The sequence below is a fragment of the Salminus brasiliensis genome, chromosome 1 (assembly GCF_030463535.1).
Source record: "Salminus brasiliensis chromosome 1, fSalBra1.hap2, whole genome shotgun sequence".
Lineage (NCBI taxonomy): Eukaryota > Metazoa > Chordata > Actinopteri > Characiformes > Bryconidae > Salminus > Salminus brasiliensis.
This window is the reverse complement of record NC_132878.1, coordinates 54,509,610-54,526,364: the sequence shown is the minus strand read 5'-3', so window position 1 is coordinate 54,526,364 and position 16,755 is coordinate 54,509,610. Positions and strand designations below refer to the sequence as shown.

Below are 16,755 nucleotides of genomic sequence, written 5' to 3'. Positions count from 1 at the left end.
CTCTCTCCAAGACATGCATTTAATGAATGAAGTGTTGGTTGGGTCCCTGCCCTCTACTTCAGGTATTGTTAGCCAAATAAATTAAACAGTCTCAGATTGCCCCTTTCCCATGTTTAAGCCACTTCAAATGCCTTAGAATTTTGATCCCATGCATCAGCCAAACCTTACTGCAGTTTCTCTGCTGTCAGACTTTTTGCCCAGCATATCAGTTTGATCTGAGAAATGTTCTTTGATAACTTAGATCTCAGATCCTCAGCCAGGTGCATGGATATCAGCAGAAGGTTTGAAGAGTCAGAGAGCTTATTACGCTTTGGAATCGCCATCATCTACCAAATCTATTAAGGCCTGACATGTTAAGTTCTGAGGGTGTCCATACTTTTGTACAAGGAAAGAATTCCTTGGAACTGACCCATCCATCTAGCACATTTCATTGACAGAGTGTTATCTTTGGTGCCGTATAAAAAGAAACAGAAGAACCAATTAAAATGACCATGGAAAAACAGTGTTTAAGAGACTTACCAAATATGGAGTAAACCACTCCCAATATGATATCGGCAGCGGCGGGGATGTTGGAGTGGAAAGTGCTGTTGTATGCTGGTACTTGCATCTAAAATGCACACACACACACACACACACACACACACACACACACACACAAACAGTAAGAATGTTTACACTTTTAGCGACACACAGAAGCATACAGTTGTCCACTCAGAAAATTAGAGCACCAGGCCATATGGGCTCGATACCTGGGCTTGGCAAGCTACTACGGTTGGCAGCTTGAGCAAGACCCTTAACCCTTAACCACAGTAATGGGTGCCCACCACTGACCGGGGAATATAGTTGTCTTTGCTATGCATCATAATATTTCATTTTTTCTGGGATTTGGGTCAATATAAAAATATCATAGGAACTGTGAGTACAATATTTTTATTTAACATTTTACACACTGCATTGCTCCACCCCCTGTTAAACCATGTAATAAAATACATAGTTACTCAATGTGCAGCTGTTCAGTGTTCTTAAAGTATTGGCAAAATCGATGATATACTCAGAAAAGCATACCGTAATGTCGTTTACCATGATAATGATTAAAAGTTTGTCAGGTGGCAAACATTTCTTTTAATGCTTTGCCAAGGGAATTACATTTCAGGAGTTTAATTCTTTCCAAAAAAAGACCAAATGCAGAGCTCATATTCAGCTCATATTCATATTCAGCTCATATTCTGTTTTTTGGCATTGAAATATAATCTGGTTGATAATGCTTTAAAGAGCAATTGTTTTTTTTTGTTTTTGTTGCTTCTGGTTCAGTAGACTACATGAATGTGTGTATGTGTGTGTGTGTGTGTGTGTGTGTGTGTGTGTGTGTGTGTGTGAAGGGTAATTGTAGTCTGATTTCATCAGGTCGTTCTTCATAAGTGGCCACATTCATGACTCTCAAGCCATTTTAAACCACTAGACATTAAGTAATATATTATTTCTTCTCTCTCTGTCTGGCCAAACCCCACAGAGCACACACTGCATACAAATTATGACCTGCTCTCCCAAAGAATCACTACTGTAAAAAAGAGACGGTTTTGCTGGAATAAATGAGATAAAGATGACGCTGATTGGCACTAATCTGTCCTTTTCGTATGTATGGCTTTGTGCCTAATCTAAAGTCTAAAAAGGTGTCTAAAGGTGTGTGTGCTAAAATTATAATTTACGTATATAAAGGAAAAAAAAATTTAAGACAAAGATTTTAAGACTAAGATTGTTTATTTTAATTACTCCAAAAACACACTTAAATAAATATTTAAAAATAAGCTAGAAAGCTAAACAGCGATTTACTGAAATGTTGCATATTCTGCAGGTTTTGCCTAAAAATTGTTTGGAATTTTATTTCCAAAGGTATAGTTGTAGTATAGTACACTGAATATATTTAATTTATGTTGCAAAAGAGCAGCAGGGGGAGTCTAGTCATTACATATACAATGTATTATTATTATTACAGGTTGCTGTATTAAAAATCTATATATTATTAGATGGTTCAGCCTACTTTTCTTTTTTATGTTTTGTCTTTTTCCATTTCCAGCAAGTAGTAAGAACCTAGCAAATCACATCATGCTATCAGTGCTGAGAGGGCGAAGACCAACACGCTTTCTCTAAGTCCTGAAGCGCCAACAGCATTTTTTTAAACTGATAATGCAAAGTCACTGGACAGCTAAACACACTGGGAGGAGAACACTACCTGTGAGTTCTGTTACTGTTCAGCTTACAAAAACTCACACTGACTAGTGACAAGTGGTGGGAACAGAGGGAGGGCTTCCTACCCACCTAGACAAAGCAAGGCCAACTGTGCTCTCTGTGATCCCCGGCCATGAATGACAGCAGAATCCCCAGGGATCAAACCGGCGATCTCCCGATGACTGGGCCAATGCTTACAGCAACATGCCAAGAGAAATGGACATATTTAAAAAAATAATGCTTGAATCGAGTTGATATCCAGACATTATAACAACTCTAGAAATAAGCTGAACAATTGTATTGCATTCCCATAATGAGAAATATGGGATGAGAAAGTTGATTGGCTGGCTTTAAGATGATTTTACCTACATTTACATTTAAGGCATTTAGCAGACACTCTTATCCAGAGCGACTTACAAAAGTGCTTTGCTATTTACCCAAGAAAAACCTCAGCTAGTTTGAATAGACTAATAATTCAAAGATAAAGTTTAGACACTACTATACAAGTCAATAAGGTGACCATAGTACTCTGCTATTCGCCCAAGTACTCTCTGAAGAGGAGGGTCTTCAGTCTGCGTTTGAAGACAGCGAGCGACTCGGCCGTTCAGACACCCAGGGGAAGCTCGTTCCACCACTTTGGTGCCATGACAGAAAAAAGCCTGGACGCTTGTCTTCCGTGGATTTTGAGGGATGGCGGATCGAGCCGAGCCGTACTTGAAGCTGGATCGGCTCATGTGCGGATCGGCTTTTGACCATTGCCATCAAGTACGGCATACCTAGATGTCCAGTATTCTGCAGTGTATAAAATGTGAGCGGTATGGAATTGCCCTCAAAGTAGTCTTACTGTCAGCTGCTCAGTTTTCTGTTTAATAAGTTACTATATTAAACATGTGGAAATCGGTTCACTCTCAAAACAACATGTGGAGTCTAGCTAAGGACAGCATGTGTTTTGTTAGTTTTAACACATATCTAACAGAGTCTGACAGAAAAGGTGTTAAAGTAACACAAACAGTGTTGTTACGTAATAGTGAAGGGCTAGATGTTCTCAACCGTTCACAAGCAGTGCATCTTTAGCGTATTGTCATCTCTGCTGCCGAATAAACCACAGAACCCTCTTTGGTACACTTTGTACATCTTGAACAGCAATGACTTTATATCCACTGTGTTACTTATGAATGTAAACTGGGTTGTTTCCTGGACAAAAGGAGCAGCACGTAATCTGCTGCTCTATTTGCTGATATCAGCATGTAATACAATACAATAAATAAATAAATAAATAAATAAATAAAAATCCCCAGGCTCCCCTGTTGTGCTTCTTACACACACACACACACACACCAGGTAGCGTGACATCGCATCATTCTGTCCATGCTCCAGAGCTGGAGAGGTTGCACGCGTTCAGAGGACGTGTGCACAATAACACTCTCTCTTTGATGACTAAGAACTTGTGGAGGAGCTGCGTCAGCAGCATCAGCATGTACTGTCTGACGAGACTGAGAGAGCTTCCATACAGCAAAATCTCTCCCTCTCTCTCTCAGTCACGTGCACGCACACACACACACACACACACACACACACATCCACTTGATCGTCACAAAGCAGTAACAGCAGTATATCAGTCTACCACCGTCATCACTGTCAATGACATCCGGACATACACACACACACACACACATGCTATGCTTTAACTGCAGCAAAAGTCCTGTCTGTCTAATGAAATGAGCAGATGGCCTCCATGTCTGTAGCTCAGAACAATTCAGACGTGCTGATGTATGTGGTTTATGTGAACATTTGAAGATACGGATATGAGATTTCATAGATCAGGATAAGATGCAGTAAGCCTTGTGCTGGTATTCCAATCTTTCAAATAAGAGATATTATGCTAATGAGCTTTTGTTCTCTTTCACCCACCACATGATTCATTTTATATAGCTTGGTCTTTATTTGACCATCCTCTTTATGCACTCCTTCTAACCTATAGTTATTTTAATCATGTAAACAATAGAAATGACTGCAGTTGATTATTCCATTCAGTCATATCCACTAGCTGTATCCATCACTCGCTGGAGACAAGTGTAAGAATTGAATATATATGAATAGATATTCCATTTTTACATGGAAGTGGTGACCCATGAACCTCAAACACTGCACCAATTCTAAAAACCCCACAACTGTTATGTAACAGTCTAGACTCATTTTATATACACCCCCAAACCTCGCAAACCCCCGTAGTCCACTAGAGAAACAACGCAGTAAAACACAATAGCCACTTCCAGAGAATACAGTGTTGTTCAACACTGGATAGCGGGACGTCATCGCCAGACTCTGCTGGTGAAAGGAAAACAGGTTGCTAATTGAACCAGATCACACACCCACGGCTTCTCCTGTGCTGCAAAAAGAGAGCTCAAAAGCAGCATGCGACAAAAGCAAAAGCTAGGGAGGCAAACAGGGGACTTGTGCTTAGTTAAATCCTTAGTTGACCAGCATTTACCACTTGTAGAAGCCAAACCTGGGTAAGCAAGCAAGTGCTAGGCTGAAATCTAACATTTGATGACCGGCTACAATCTCTTCCGCTTTGTTAAATGGAGACCACATCAAGTACATGCAGAGAAGACAGCATCACTATCTGGTCAGGGATGATTACAAAGTAATAATTCATTACTATGGGAGCTGTAACAGTCGTTTCCCACAAGTATTGTTCTGCCTGCTTCTCCACAGTTACATAGTACAGTTAGCAGCATGGTGTGTCTGGAGTAATGATAGAGATGCTATTCCCCCTATCACAGGTCGGTGGCTAATTCTGAAGCTGTTATTTTAGAGGTAAAATGCTACATAGTGTTGCTTTAAGAAACACAGCGTTCTGGAAGAGGTGTTAAGCTGCACACACACAGCTTCTATAATATCCACAGTAAAACACTGCTAATAGAATAGGATACTCTTGTGCTGTCTTATGTGACTCTAATGGTGAGACTCACCATTCATTCTAACATACAACTGACCTCACTTGTGAATGGTCTTGTGGATGAATGCAATCAAATCCTCAATGTTCTCATTCAACATCTAGTGCCATGCCTTCTTAGAAGAAGTAGAGTAATTTTTCCACTAAAACTGCTTCCACCAACACACACACACACACACACACACACACACACACACTCAGTTATGTACTGTGAAGCACACTGCTTGCCACTTTCTCAACTGCATGCCTGCACATATGAAATGAGGAGCACTCAACAAGACAGCCATTTGCCAGTTACACACACTCATACACACCTACATATATTTACACACATATCCGGGTGGGCAGAATTTAAGGTCTCATGACTGCTTTCATAGATTGGAGGAGGTATTCCCAGCTTCTATCTGTCAGATTGATCTTTGGGGGGAAAAGCCCTCATGTCCCCATGTCTCCACCAGGCATGCATTCATTATGCTGCGTGCATGTATTCATCAGCAGCCTGTCTTCATGACATGCATTCATATCAGTCTGCCTCAGAGAATACAAATCCACCCTGCATCCTGGTTATTTCTGACTTCCATGAACAAAAGTCATTGATTGTTTGCCTGTGTGAGAGAGTGTGTGTCTTCTACATGCAGCACATAACTAGGGCTGCCAAGTCAACGAGTTCAATCATCAGTCTGAGATCCAACAGTCACCTCAGCTTTGAGCAGTTTACTACATCAACAGGACTACATTTTCACAAATAAACTAAATAATGGGCTATCTGTCACGCTTGCTAAAAGACAATATACATGATAACATGCACTGGGGGTTCAAGATGAAGTTGAGGCGGAGGGTGTGTTAAGTTATGCTAGCAAAAACAATGTTTTAGAAAAAGTCTAAAGTATTCATTTTAAAAGGTGAATCCTACCAAACTTAAAATCCGCTCATCATTCAACAACACTGAACACAGCAAACCACTTGAAATGGGTAAGTTGCTATAGGTGGCTCCTAGTCTCCAATTATCTGGGCAGATTTAATGCAGGCATGTTGATTAACAGGCCAAATTTAAAATATATGGTCTGTGTATCTCTGCTGGGCCCCGTCATAACACTGGAAAATTTGACCACGCATTTGCCTTGTAATTCACATAGGCCAGTCTGTTGTATGTACAATTGGTATGGGCAGGAAAAAGAGACTGAAGACAAACATATGCTTTTTTCATCTTAGATATTTCAGAACCTAAATGACTAAACCACAAGTGTTTAGTTTGATTATTTATTAGTTTACATCTAAGATCTATTTAGATTTGAATGAAAAACACAGTTGCCTAATAAGCCAGTAGAAGATGAGAAACTATTTCAAATAATTTCACATTTCTGTCAGGCCATTTTCTTTCTTTCCAGGCAATTACTACTTTCTTTTGTTAATTTAGTTTTATTTCATTTTTTATGTTTATAGAGAAAGAAGTGCTTTGAAGAAGTGATTTTAATGTTTAAACTAAAATTTTATAAAAAATAGGCTATAAGAGCTTAATTTAAACATACATTCATGCTGCTGTCCCTATATTCCACAAATCCATATGGCTTTCATCATATACAGTGTCTCTTTTACTGATGTTGCTCAAAAATATGTCCCCATAGGAAAAAACAAAACAGTCAAATCGTCGCATTGAGCAGCTAAATCCGTTTTGACTGACTAAATTCTGAGTCAGGTACAGCCCTACACAAGACCATCTTGTACAAGCTTTATTTACCAGAAGAATGGTAAAAACGATAGAGATGACTAAGCAAGGCAATGATAATGACAAGAACACAATGATGTGCATCAGTGTGAGAGTGTGTCTATGCATCAAGTCCAGCCAAAATGCTGTACACTTCTGAGAAGTTGACTTGACTTGTGTTGGAACAGCATCTACAGATCTGGATTTCATGCTCACTGCAGTCCTGAACATAAAGCATATCAGCATGACATGGTTCAGATCAGTCTTAGGTTTAAAAACTAAGGTTTCTAAATGGTTCTTGGCATAAGGTTGTAAAATATTGCTCATGCAGTAAATATAAGGAGTGTTTAAAAATGTGCATTAGTGTAAAACATTAGTGTGTCAGCTTTCACATTATTAGTTTAAGTCCAATATTTGTAATAAATGCTGTAGTGTGTTCAGCCAAAGCTAACATGTTTAGTACGGCTAGTAAACAGCCAATGTAGTCATATTTTCCAAGTCCGGATTCTAGACGAGTTACGGTTTATGAGATGCAGTGTATATCGCAACCTTTTACCTTTATGTTCACTTTATTTTTTTTATTCAGTATTTGATCATGTTTTTGTTTTTACGCTCCAACATTAAGTTGTAATTAGTAACTTAATATTAATTGTTATTATTAATTCATTTTAGTTTAGTGTTAGCAGAAGAACAGATGTTGTTGTTTTGGGATATCTTATGAATCTCCATGCTTAGTGCGTGAATCTTCCAACAAGCTCAGAGTAAAGTTTACTGAGTAGAGTTGTTTTTACTAGTTAACCATCTGGTAAACACAACCTTCCAAAGAGTCCTTGAGCGCAGTATTAGTCCCAAGCTAATCCTAGTAACACTACTAATCCATTCAATGCAAATGCTTGGTGTTGTTCGAAAATCAAAAGTATTTTTAACATCTGACACTGACCAGAAAAGGTAAGAGGTCACTGATTGGGGAGATTTTATGAATGGCTTTTTTATTTACAAAAAGCTACAAGAGACCAAGAGTAATTACCATTTGTTATTATTTGTACATAAAAAGATTTATGTGTGCAATCATGTGTAACATATCAACTTTTTTTACAGTCATTTCAAAAGTGCTTTAGTCTTTTTCTTCTTAACTAGGACTAGGCCTGTCATGATAATACTGTAATTGACCTTATGGGGCAGTGGTGGCTCAGCGGTTAGAGCGCCGGGTTATCGATAACAGGGTTGTGGGTTCGATTCCCGGGCTCGGCAAGCTGCCACTGTTGGGCCCTTGAGCAAGGCCCTTTACCCTCTCTGCTCCCCGGGCGCTGGAGTTCACTACCAGATGGGTTAAATGCAGAGGACACATTTCGCTGTACAGTGACAAATATGTGCACCTTTTTGAACAATACACGGACGTGATGAATCCCTACGTCAGAATATTCTTAATGATTAAAAGTTCATTGCTCTTTTAAAGACTATAATTGCACTATTATGCTATCACACACCTATCAGCCATAACATTAGCACAGGTGACAGGTGAAGTGAAAAAACACTCATTATCTTCATCCATGGAATCCATGCCTCAAATGGTGCTAATGTTATTCCTGATCAGTGTAGTGATATTATATCAGTGGCATAAAATGTTCTTAAAATGACATTAATATCATTTATCTCAATTATTGTTTTGGGACAATACAATACACAGTCAATAACATTTTACTGACAATCAATCAATCTGTCAATCAAACCAAGTCTAAACACATACTGAGAGTGTATGTTTTGTGGAGTCCAATAGCAGCCGTGCTAAAACATCAATCGCCACATACAGTATCTCTGCATCTGCACAGACAAGTCAGATTTTAGTCCAGCGTTTTTTGGACCATGCCAACTACTACACCAAAAATGTCAACATAAAATCTGGCTTATATTTCAGGCTGTGTATAGGCTTATCATCTCAGAAATAACCTTCAGGAAAACGGGTACGATTTTACAGAATTAATCACCACTTCATCAGTAAGACAACTTCACACCACAGCTTTGAAGTTCTCGTGCCCTCTGCTGTCAAGACAAGTGACATACTGTTTCTTTACTCCTCATACAAATGCAATCAACCAGAATGTCATCAAATGCATGGCAGTCAGGAAAGCTAATGCACTCAGCTGATGTTTAAAAAAATATCATAACTCATAATTGCTGATTAAGGAGTCTTGATGTTCTGAATAGTCTGAACAACTGCCATACAGATAATGATATAATTAACCCAAATTCTTCAGCTTCAGCTTAAACTGTGGGACGTTTAACTGAAATTGTATGCCAACAGTATGTAAGTACATAGTACTGTATAGTAAGTATATGCAAGTATGTAGTCAGTAAATACATACAGGGTATTTACTAACTATATTCACTACATCATTCTTAATACACAAGGGTATTAAAAGAGTTTAGCTTGCTTTTGTTGGAGTAACTGTCTCTACTGTTGCATTCAGAGACAAGAGCGTTAGTGAGGTCAGAATGTTGGATGTTCACCACCCCACCTCATCCCCACTGCTCCACAGCTCAGTGCTGGGGGGCTTTATACCCCTCGAGCCCACGCCTGGTATTAGGCATAGTGCCAACAGGTTCATTTTTATCTGCTCCAGAGAGTGCTATTCCATTGGCAGAGCTTCTTTACAGGAACATCAGTGTCAACAATGGGTGCAACTGTTTTGGGTGCAAAGTTTTTTTTATCTTGTGTAGAATTTTTTTTTTTTATAAACTCCTGTTTTACAAAACTAGACCACCATACTTACCACATTACTACATACTTACACATTTACAAAAACCCAGATTACAACATAATAGAACAGAACAGAATTCCCATTCAAATAAATGTATTTTACAACCTATATTACTTCAGCATTACAATAAATTTATGTAGAATTCCTATAGTATTAAGACTAATCCTATAGTATTAGACATCATCATTATAATAGAATCCACTTCAGTATGAGACTTCATTAAAACTGAATAGACATTCTTCAGTAATAGAATGAATCCACTTCAGTATTACAATAGACTTCACATCTTTACATCATTTAGTAGAGAACAAATTTTAACATATCTATAAAAAGCACAATAAAATAAATTCACTTCGAATAGAATTCACTTTACGGTGGGAACACATTCCCTTAAAGTAGATATCCAACTTCTATCTGTGTCTGACTCAAACAGTGGTGTTGTCTTGTCCTCTGTATTAGTTTAACCTACTGATACCCAGTTTGTTTGGTGTGCATTTTTAATTTCTCCTAGCTGTTTGGGATTAGTAGGACTTTGGACAATACAGTGTCCTCATATCAGGCCAATGTTTCATGTATCATGAGAGAAGAAGAAATGTAATGTCCCCATATGAAGACGCAGGGTCTCAAGAGGTTATCACATAATTGTTATTTTTTTGTTTATACATGACTATTAGGTCACTATTTATACAGTATTGGACCATAGACCACCATACACATGTCAAATGTGAATATGGCGGGTATAAAAAAAGGCCTAGAATGGCCACTGAAAGCTAAAGGAATTTGGTTCCAGTGCATACTTGAGACATAGACATCATAAGTTGAGAGCCACAGTGCAAAGAATAGAGCTCACAGAATCTGCAGTTCACTACTGCAGAGCTGAATGAATCAAGTGGAAAAGAAAAACTGGCAAAATCCTCCCTGTGTCTTATGCCAGGCTATAATCTGCAGACCAGGAGATGGTAATCTGATGTGTCTCTGACCTTGCAGCACTGTCAAAAATCTACTCCCTCTGGCAAAATTCTTTCTGTTGCAACTTTTAAGTCAAAAGCTTTTAAAAGGTACAGCCTTCAGACCTGGAGTTCAACCGTACAACCTCAGAGCTGGGTGTGATAATTATGCCTGCATAAAAAATAACAGAGCCAAACTCTCTAGCTCTAGCAATCCAGTTCCTGCATCACGTGTTGTCACCAGAATAAACTGTTTGATTTTCTGCATTGTTATCCTTCCAAAATATCACAAAGAGAGACATGAAGCAGAGGGCAATGTGTGATCACATATTCACTTTACTGTCTGTCTAACAGTTTTTCTCAATTAGCTAAAACGCTAAATCCCATTGTTCAATCTGTTGTCAAAACATGAATACATCTCTAAAACATATCTTTCAGTAAAACTCAAAGCGCAGTCTCATTCTCCATACACATCCTGAACTCTAGCGCACTCTAACGTCATCCATGCTGCTAAACACAAGTGGCAACAATCATAAATACAAATGAAGACATCACTGATTAAACACAACCACTCCAAATTGATTTCACTTGTTTCTAATAATGTGACACAACCAATCAAACAGGTTGTTAAAGGTGGGAATGAGAAAGTCTGAGAATGGATAAAAGAAACTAAGTGAGAGGACGGTGTCCTCCATCGTAACAGGAAACAAGCATACAGAGTACCTTTTGAGCAGAACTCACCAAGGGTGAAAGAACTGTGAGCTCAGTATGTGCAACTATATGTGCATTCAAACACATTTGTAATACAGATAGTCTACAGCACTGCCACATTATTCTTCAGTAGACACAATGTATTTGAATCAGACGTTTTATTGAGGCCTTTTTCTCCTCAGAAGGAAAGTATATGATAGACAAGCCAACATCAGGGCAAATCTGCTGCACACCATGGCTTTAGCCTATGGTGATATAGGTGAGGAATCGTGTCAGGGCTGGATACGGCACCCAAGAGGCTTCTTCTTTGCTTGTGATGTCAAAGAAGTGCTCTGGCCTGACCCAGCCCAAAGACAAGAGGAAGCACCTTGATCACCTGTTTAGTACTTAGATTTTTGCCCTTTATTATATATATACTGTATACTGTACGATAAAGAAATAGCATGACTCTAAACATTGTGCTTTTGATTTGTTTACAGTAATGACTGCTCAATAGATTTTGACTGGTTGCAGGTTCATATTAACAAAGAACAAGAACTGCAGTTGAGCTACATCGATATAATATGTTCAGAAGCCAATTATGAAAAAATGACAATTCTTCTTCTCTTCTTCTGAGAATTATAACCTGAACAGGTTGTTTTTGATTATCTGCTGTACTGTTTACTGACAGCTTGATAGTGTATATCCTTTTGATGGCTTTGTTCATGATTTGAGAGCAGTGTTTGGCTTCGAGCACAGGTAAATCTGTTTTGAGGAGAAAGTTTGATTTTGCATAAGGAGTCTTTGGAGTTTTTGGGTTTCATGTTTTAAGAGCAAGGTTTCAGAAATTGTGTTTTAACAATTGAGGAAAACAGTAAAAATGGGCAGTGGTGGCTCAGCGGTTAGAGCACCGGGTTATCGATAACAGGGTTGTGGGTTTGTCTTGATTCCCTTTAGCAGAACAGAACAATCCAGACCAATGAAGAAACTTTATCTGGTCAGGGCTGCCCAGCTACACATTGTTTTAGCATAGAGTTTACTAGATTAATGCAAACCTAGAGAAGAGGATGCGCTGTATTTGGAAAAAAAGTATTGACATTAAATCGATGCCATAAAAATGTACATTGCAGGTGGCCACTCAGAGTGGGTTCACAACATCAGATGACGTGCAGTGCTGTGCTGTGCTGCACTTGTGCTGTGTGTTTTAAACAGGATCCGTTCTCAATCAAATGGAGCAGAATTAAGGAGATGAATCCAGAGAGAGAGAGAGAGAGAGAGAGAGAGAGAGAGAGAGAGAGAGAGAGAGAGAGAGAGTTAGAGATAGAAGAAAGAAAAAGTGAGAAAGAGTAAGAGATACAGGCAGAGAGTGTGAGAGAGGGGTACCAAAGGAGAGAGAGAGAGAGAAAAGTGAGGGGGGGGGTGGAGATAAAGAGTGAAAGGTAGAGCAAATGAGAGAGAGAGAGAGAGAGAGAGAGAGAGAGAGAGAGAGAGAAAGAGAGGTAGACATAGAGGAAAGAAAAAGTGAGAAAGAGTAAGAGATACAGGCAGAGTGTGAGAGAGGGGTACCAAAGGAGAGAGAGAGAGAAAAGTGAGATGGGGGGGGGGGTCGGAGATAAAGAGTGAAAGGTAGAGCAAATGAGAGAGAGAGAGAGAGAGAGAGAGAGAGAGAGAGAGAGAGAGAGAGAGAGAGAGAGAGAGAGAAGAGAGGTAGACATAGAGGAAAGAAAAAGTGAGAAAGAGTAAGAGATACAGGCAGAGAGTGTGAGAGAGGGGTACCAAAGGAGAGAGAGAGAGAAAAGTGAGATGGGGGGGGGGGGGTCGGAGATAAAGAGTGAAAGGTAGAGCAAATGAGAGAGAGAGAGAGAGAGAGAGAGAGAGAGAGAGAGAGAGAGAGAGAGAGAGAGAGGTAGAGATAGAGGAAAGAAAAAGTGAGAAAGAGTAAGAGATACAGGCAGAGAGTGTGAGAGAGGGGTACCAAAGGAGAGAGAGAGAGAAAAGTGAGAGGAGGGGGGGTGGAGATAAAGAGTGAGAGGTAAAGCAAATGAGTGAGAGAGAGAGAGAGAGAGAGAGAGAGAGAGAGAGAGAGAGAGAGAGAGAGAGAAGAGAGGTAGACATAGAGGAAAGAAAAAGTGAGAAAGAGTAAGAGATACAGGCAGAGAGTGTGAGAGAGGGGTACCAAAGGAGAGAGAGAGAGAAAAGTGAGATGTGGGGGGGGGGTTGGAGACAAAGAGTGAAAGGTAGAGCAAATGAGAGAGAGAGAGAGAGAGAGAGAGAGAGAGAGAGAGAAAGAGAGGTAGACATAGAGGAAAGAAAAAGTGAGAAAGAGTAAGAGATACAGGCAGAGAGTGTGAGAGAGGGGTACCAAAGGAGAGAGAGAGAGAAAAGTGAGAGGAGGGGGGGTGGAGATAAAGAGTGAGAGGTAAAGCAAATGAGTGAGAGAGAGAGAGAGAAGCTCCAGTCAGAAGAGGTTCAGTAGTAACTGCTGGACACAATGCTTCCATTCACGCCCCATTTTTCTCCAAACAAGACCAATCAGAGCAGTGAAGACACATTTCAACAAGCTCATGAACACGCGTCTTCACCCTGAACGATTTCCTACAACCCGTTTTTTTTTTATTATAGAGACTTGCCCACATCCCCTGCGCGTGCACGGCGCGCTTTACACCTCGCACCTTTAAAAAACACAAAGGCTTAAAGAAGCGAGGTCAACTCAACAAGTGTTTCCATCCCATACACACTGATCAGCCTAAACCTAGTCCGGGCTGCTGGAAGCAACATCGCGCGTTGGGCGCTCCGGGCGCGCGCGCGCGCGTACGCGCATATCTTGCCTTCAGCCTCCCATCAAACTCTCTCGTCCCACCAGACAGCGCGTGCTCTTACCGTTCCTCCGGCAGACCGCCCTCCTCTCAAAGCCGACAGAGCCGGAGAGTGTCCCGCTCAGACCTTTCACGAGCCAAGGGAAAGGTGAGTGGCGCGCGTGCGTCTGCGCGAGGGGACACACCACACCACAAGTCTTCGGGAGCGCGCGGGTCAGAAACGGCTCGTGCGCACATGGCTGCGTCTGCTCCTCCTCGAGGTACCCGACTCCTCACACCTCCACGGAGTGAAAGGGGAGGGGAGGTGTGGGGGGGGGGGGGGGGGAGCTGGGCGAACTGCTTCACCAATCAGAGACAGCCACAGTCACATGACCGCGCCCGGAGACACCCACTTTAGTAGCCTCCTGGAGCTACTTTTACTCTCCCGAATTAAAATGAAGAAGTTTAATTAATAAGTTATTAAAAGGGGAATACAACCTTTTGGAGCAAGTTTATATCTTTATATGGGTGAAGTTGACTGAATAGCAACAGTCCTTCAAGTAAAAGGTGATGAATCTCATGCTAACGGATCAGCAGTTCAGCTGTATGTGAAGATGAGACCATCCATAGGGCCAGTCGTTTTTAGCCATGTGCCAACTGATTAGAGAATCATGTGATTTATCGTGCCCTATCATGGTTCAAATCATATCTAACTGATCGCTATAAAGATAAAAGATTTATCTTCAAATTACACAAAAGTAAGATATGGAGTTCCGCAAGGCTCAATTTTAGGACCACTACTATTTACATTATACATGTTACCACTGGGCTCAGTTATAAGCAATGGTGTTAAATTCCATTGTTATGCAGATGACACACAGCTCTATATATCAGCCAAACCTGACGATAAATTTAGATTACAGAAAATGGAGGACTGTGTAATGGATATAAAACTCTGGATGTCACATAACTTCCTTCTCCTCAACAGTGACAAAACCGAGGTTCTCCTTTTAGGTCCAAAAGACACTAGAAATGAACTATCAGACCTAATGTTAGACTTGGCTGATGCTTCCATTATTCCTGGTTAAGCTGCTAAAAATCTTGGCGTCATATTTGACGCAGATCTATCATTTGCGACATTTAGCAATATTAGTAGGACAGCCTTTATGCCATCATTCCTCTGACCATCACTGCTATGACTATATTAAGTTATACTTCACCATGGTTATTAGATTATGATTATGATCAGAGCAGTTCAACAGTATAGATGGTTTGCTAACTTTTATCAATAATTTATAAATAGTTCTGACCAGAGGAGGACGGGTTGGGTCCCCCTTATGAGTCTTGGTTCCTCCCAAGGTTTTTTCCTCGAGCTCTGAGGGACTTTTTCCTAGACACTGTCTCCTTGTGGCTGCTCACTGGGGGTCTTAGATCCTTCATGTCTTACGTCACTTCTTTTTTCTGTCTTTTTATTCATTACTAATTATGTAAAGCTGCTTTGTGACGACAACAGTTGTGAAAAGCGCTATACAAATAAATCTTGGCTTGAGGCTTGTTATGTCATTGTTTCTTTGAAAACCCTTTTCCATCACTCTTTTTTGCAGTATGGCTCTAGCGATATACTTTTCCACCTCATCCTTTTTTCACTTTTTTTTTTCTTTTCCATTCAGGTGCATTTTCAAAATTCACAAAAACTTAGATAGATGGAAAACCAACTATTGTGATGGTATCAGAGCACTGTGTCCTAATAGCAAGGAAGCATTTAAACATGGTATTGCATTAAAGCTACAGGGCCTTCAGGATGTCAACACCAGAGACATCAAGAGACATCACTCTGGCATAAGTGGTTTAAACGTGACCGTCTTGTTGATACTGGAGAGCTGCACATCACCTCCACACTCCATACTAGTAACACAGATTGCCAAGTGAACACAGCCTTTTCTTTGCCAGTGTCTGCAAAAGAGAGCTGAAACTCAACACGCAATGAAGAGAAAACCGAGGATGCAAATGGGGATCCGTGCTAGGCTAAAAGCTAAAGCGAACAAACCAGCTTTTACCATCTCTTCCCTCCATCGTCCACTTCCTCGTAACAAACTTGACTATCTCAGCCGACTACCAAACTGCAGCTAAACACACATCAGATGGAAAAACACTGGCTTATTACTGGGTTTTTTTTATCAGTGAGACTCAAAGAAAACCAAGCTTAGAAAGGCGAGTGCGGGCAAAGCTAAACACCAACCCAGCTACAATCTCGTCAGCTTGCTATCATCAAACAAAGTGTTATAATACATGGGACGCCATCCCATACATGCCATCAACGGTGCCATAAACCAGCCAATAAAGCAAAGCTGATCACTGAACACAGTACTCCAGCAAAGGAAAGTCAATGTGTTTCCTTATGAGTGAAAATAACAGGGCTGTAAATAGGCTTGTAAAACTGCATCTAAGCATGGTACCTTTAAACTCCCCAGCCCACATAGTCTGTATATGGGAAGTAGGTTTTTTTTAATTTATTTATTTATTTTTTTATGTGACAACATACACCAATTAGCCATAACATTAGCACCGCTTGCCTAATATTAAGTAGGTCCCCCTTGTGTCTCCACAAAAGATAAGACAGGACAACCATATTCACATTTCCGCCTTTAACCCATCCGTGCCGTGAAAACACACA

At 40.3% G+C, this 16,755-nt stretch overlaps 1 protein-coding gene across 1 annotated transcript in view; it reads right to left on the bottom strand.

Moving 5' to 3' along the window:
* opn7a (opsin 7, group member a) overlaps nt 1–14,241 on the bottom strand; it is a 92,039-nt gene extending 77,798 nt beyond the window's left edge. Inside the window, exons 1-2 of the mRNA XM_072696301.1 lie at nt 14,167–14,241; nt 520–607 (exon numbers count right to left, since the gene is read on the bottom strand). Of these exons, the coding sequence (XP_072552402.1) occupies nt 520–607 (88 nt within the window). The 5' untranslated portion in view covers nt 14,167–14,241. The remainder of the gene's footprint in view (nt 1–519; nt 608–14,166) is intronic.
* Nucleotides 14,242–16,755: the final 2,514 nt, after the last annotated feature.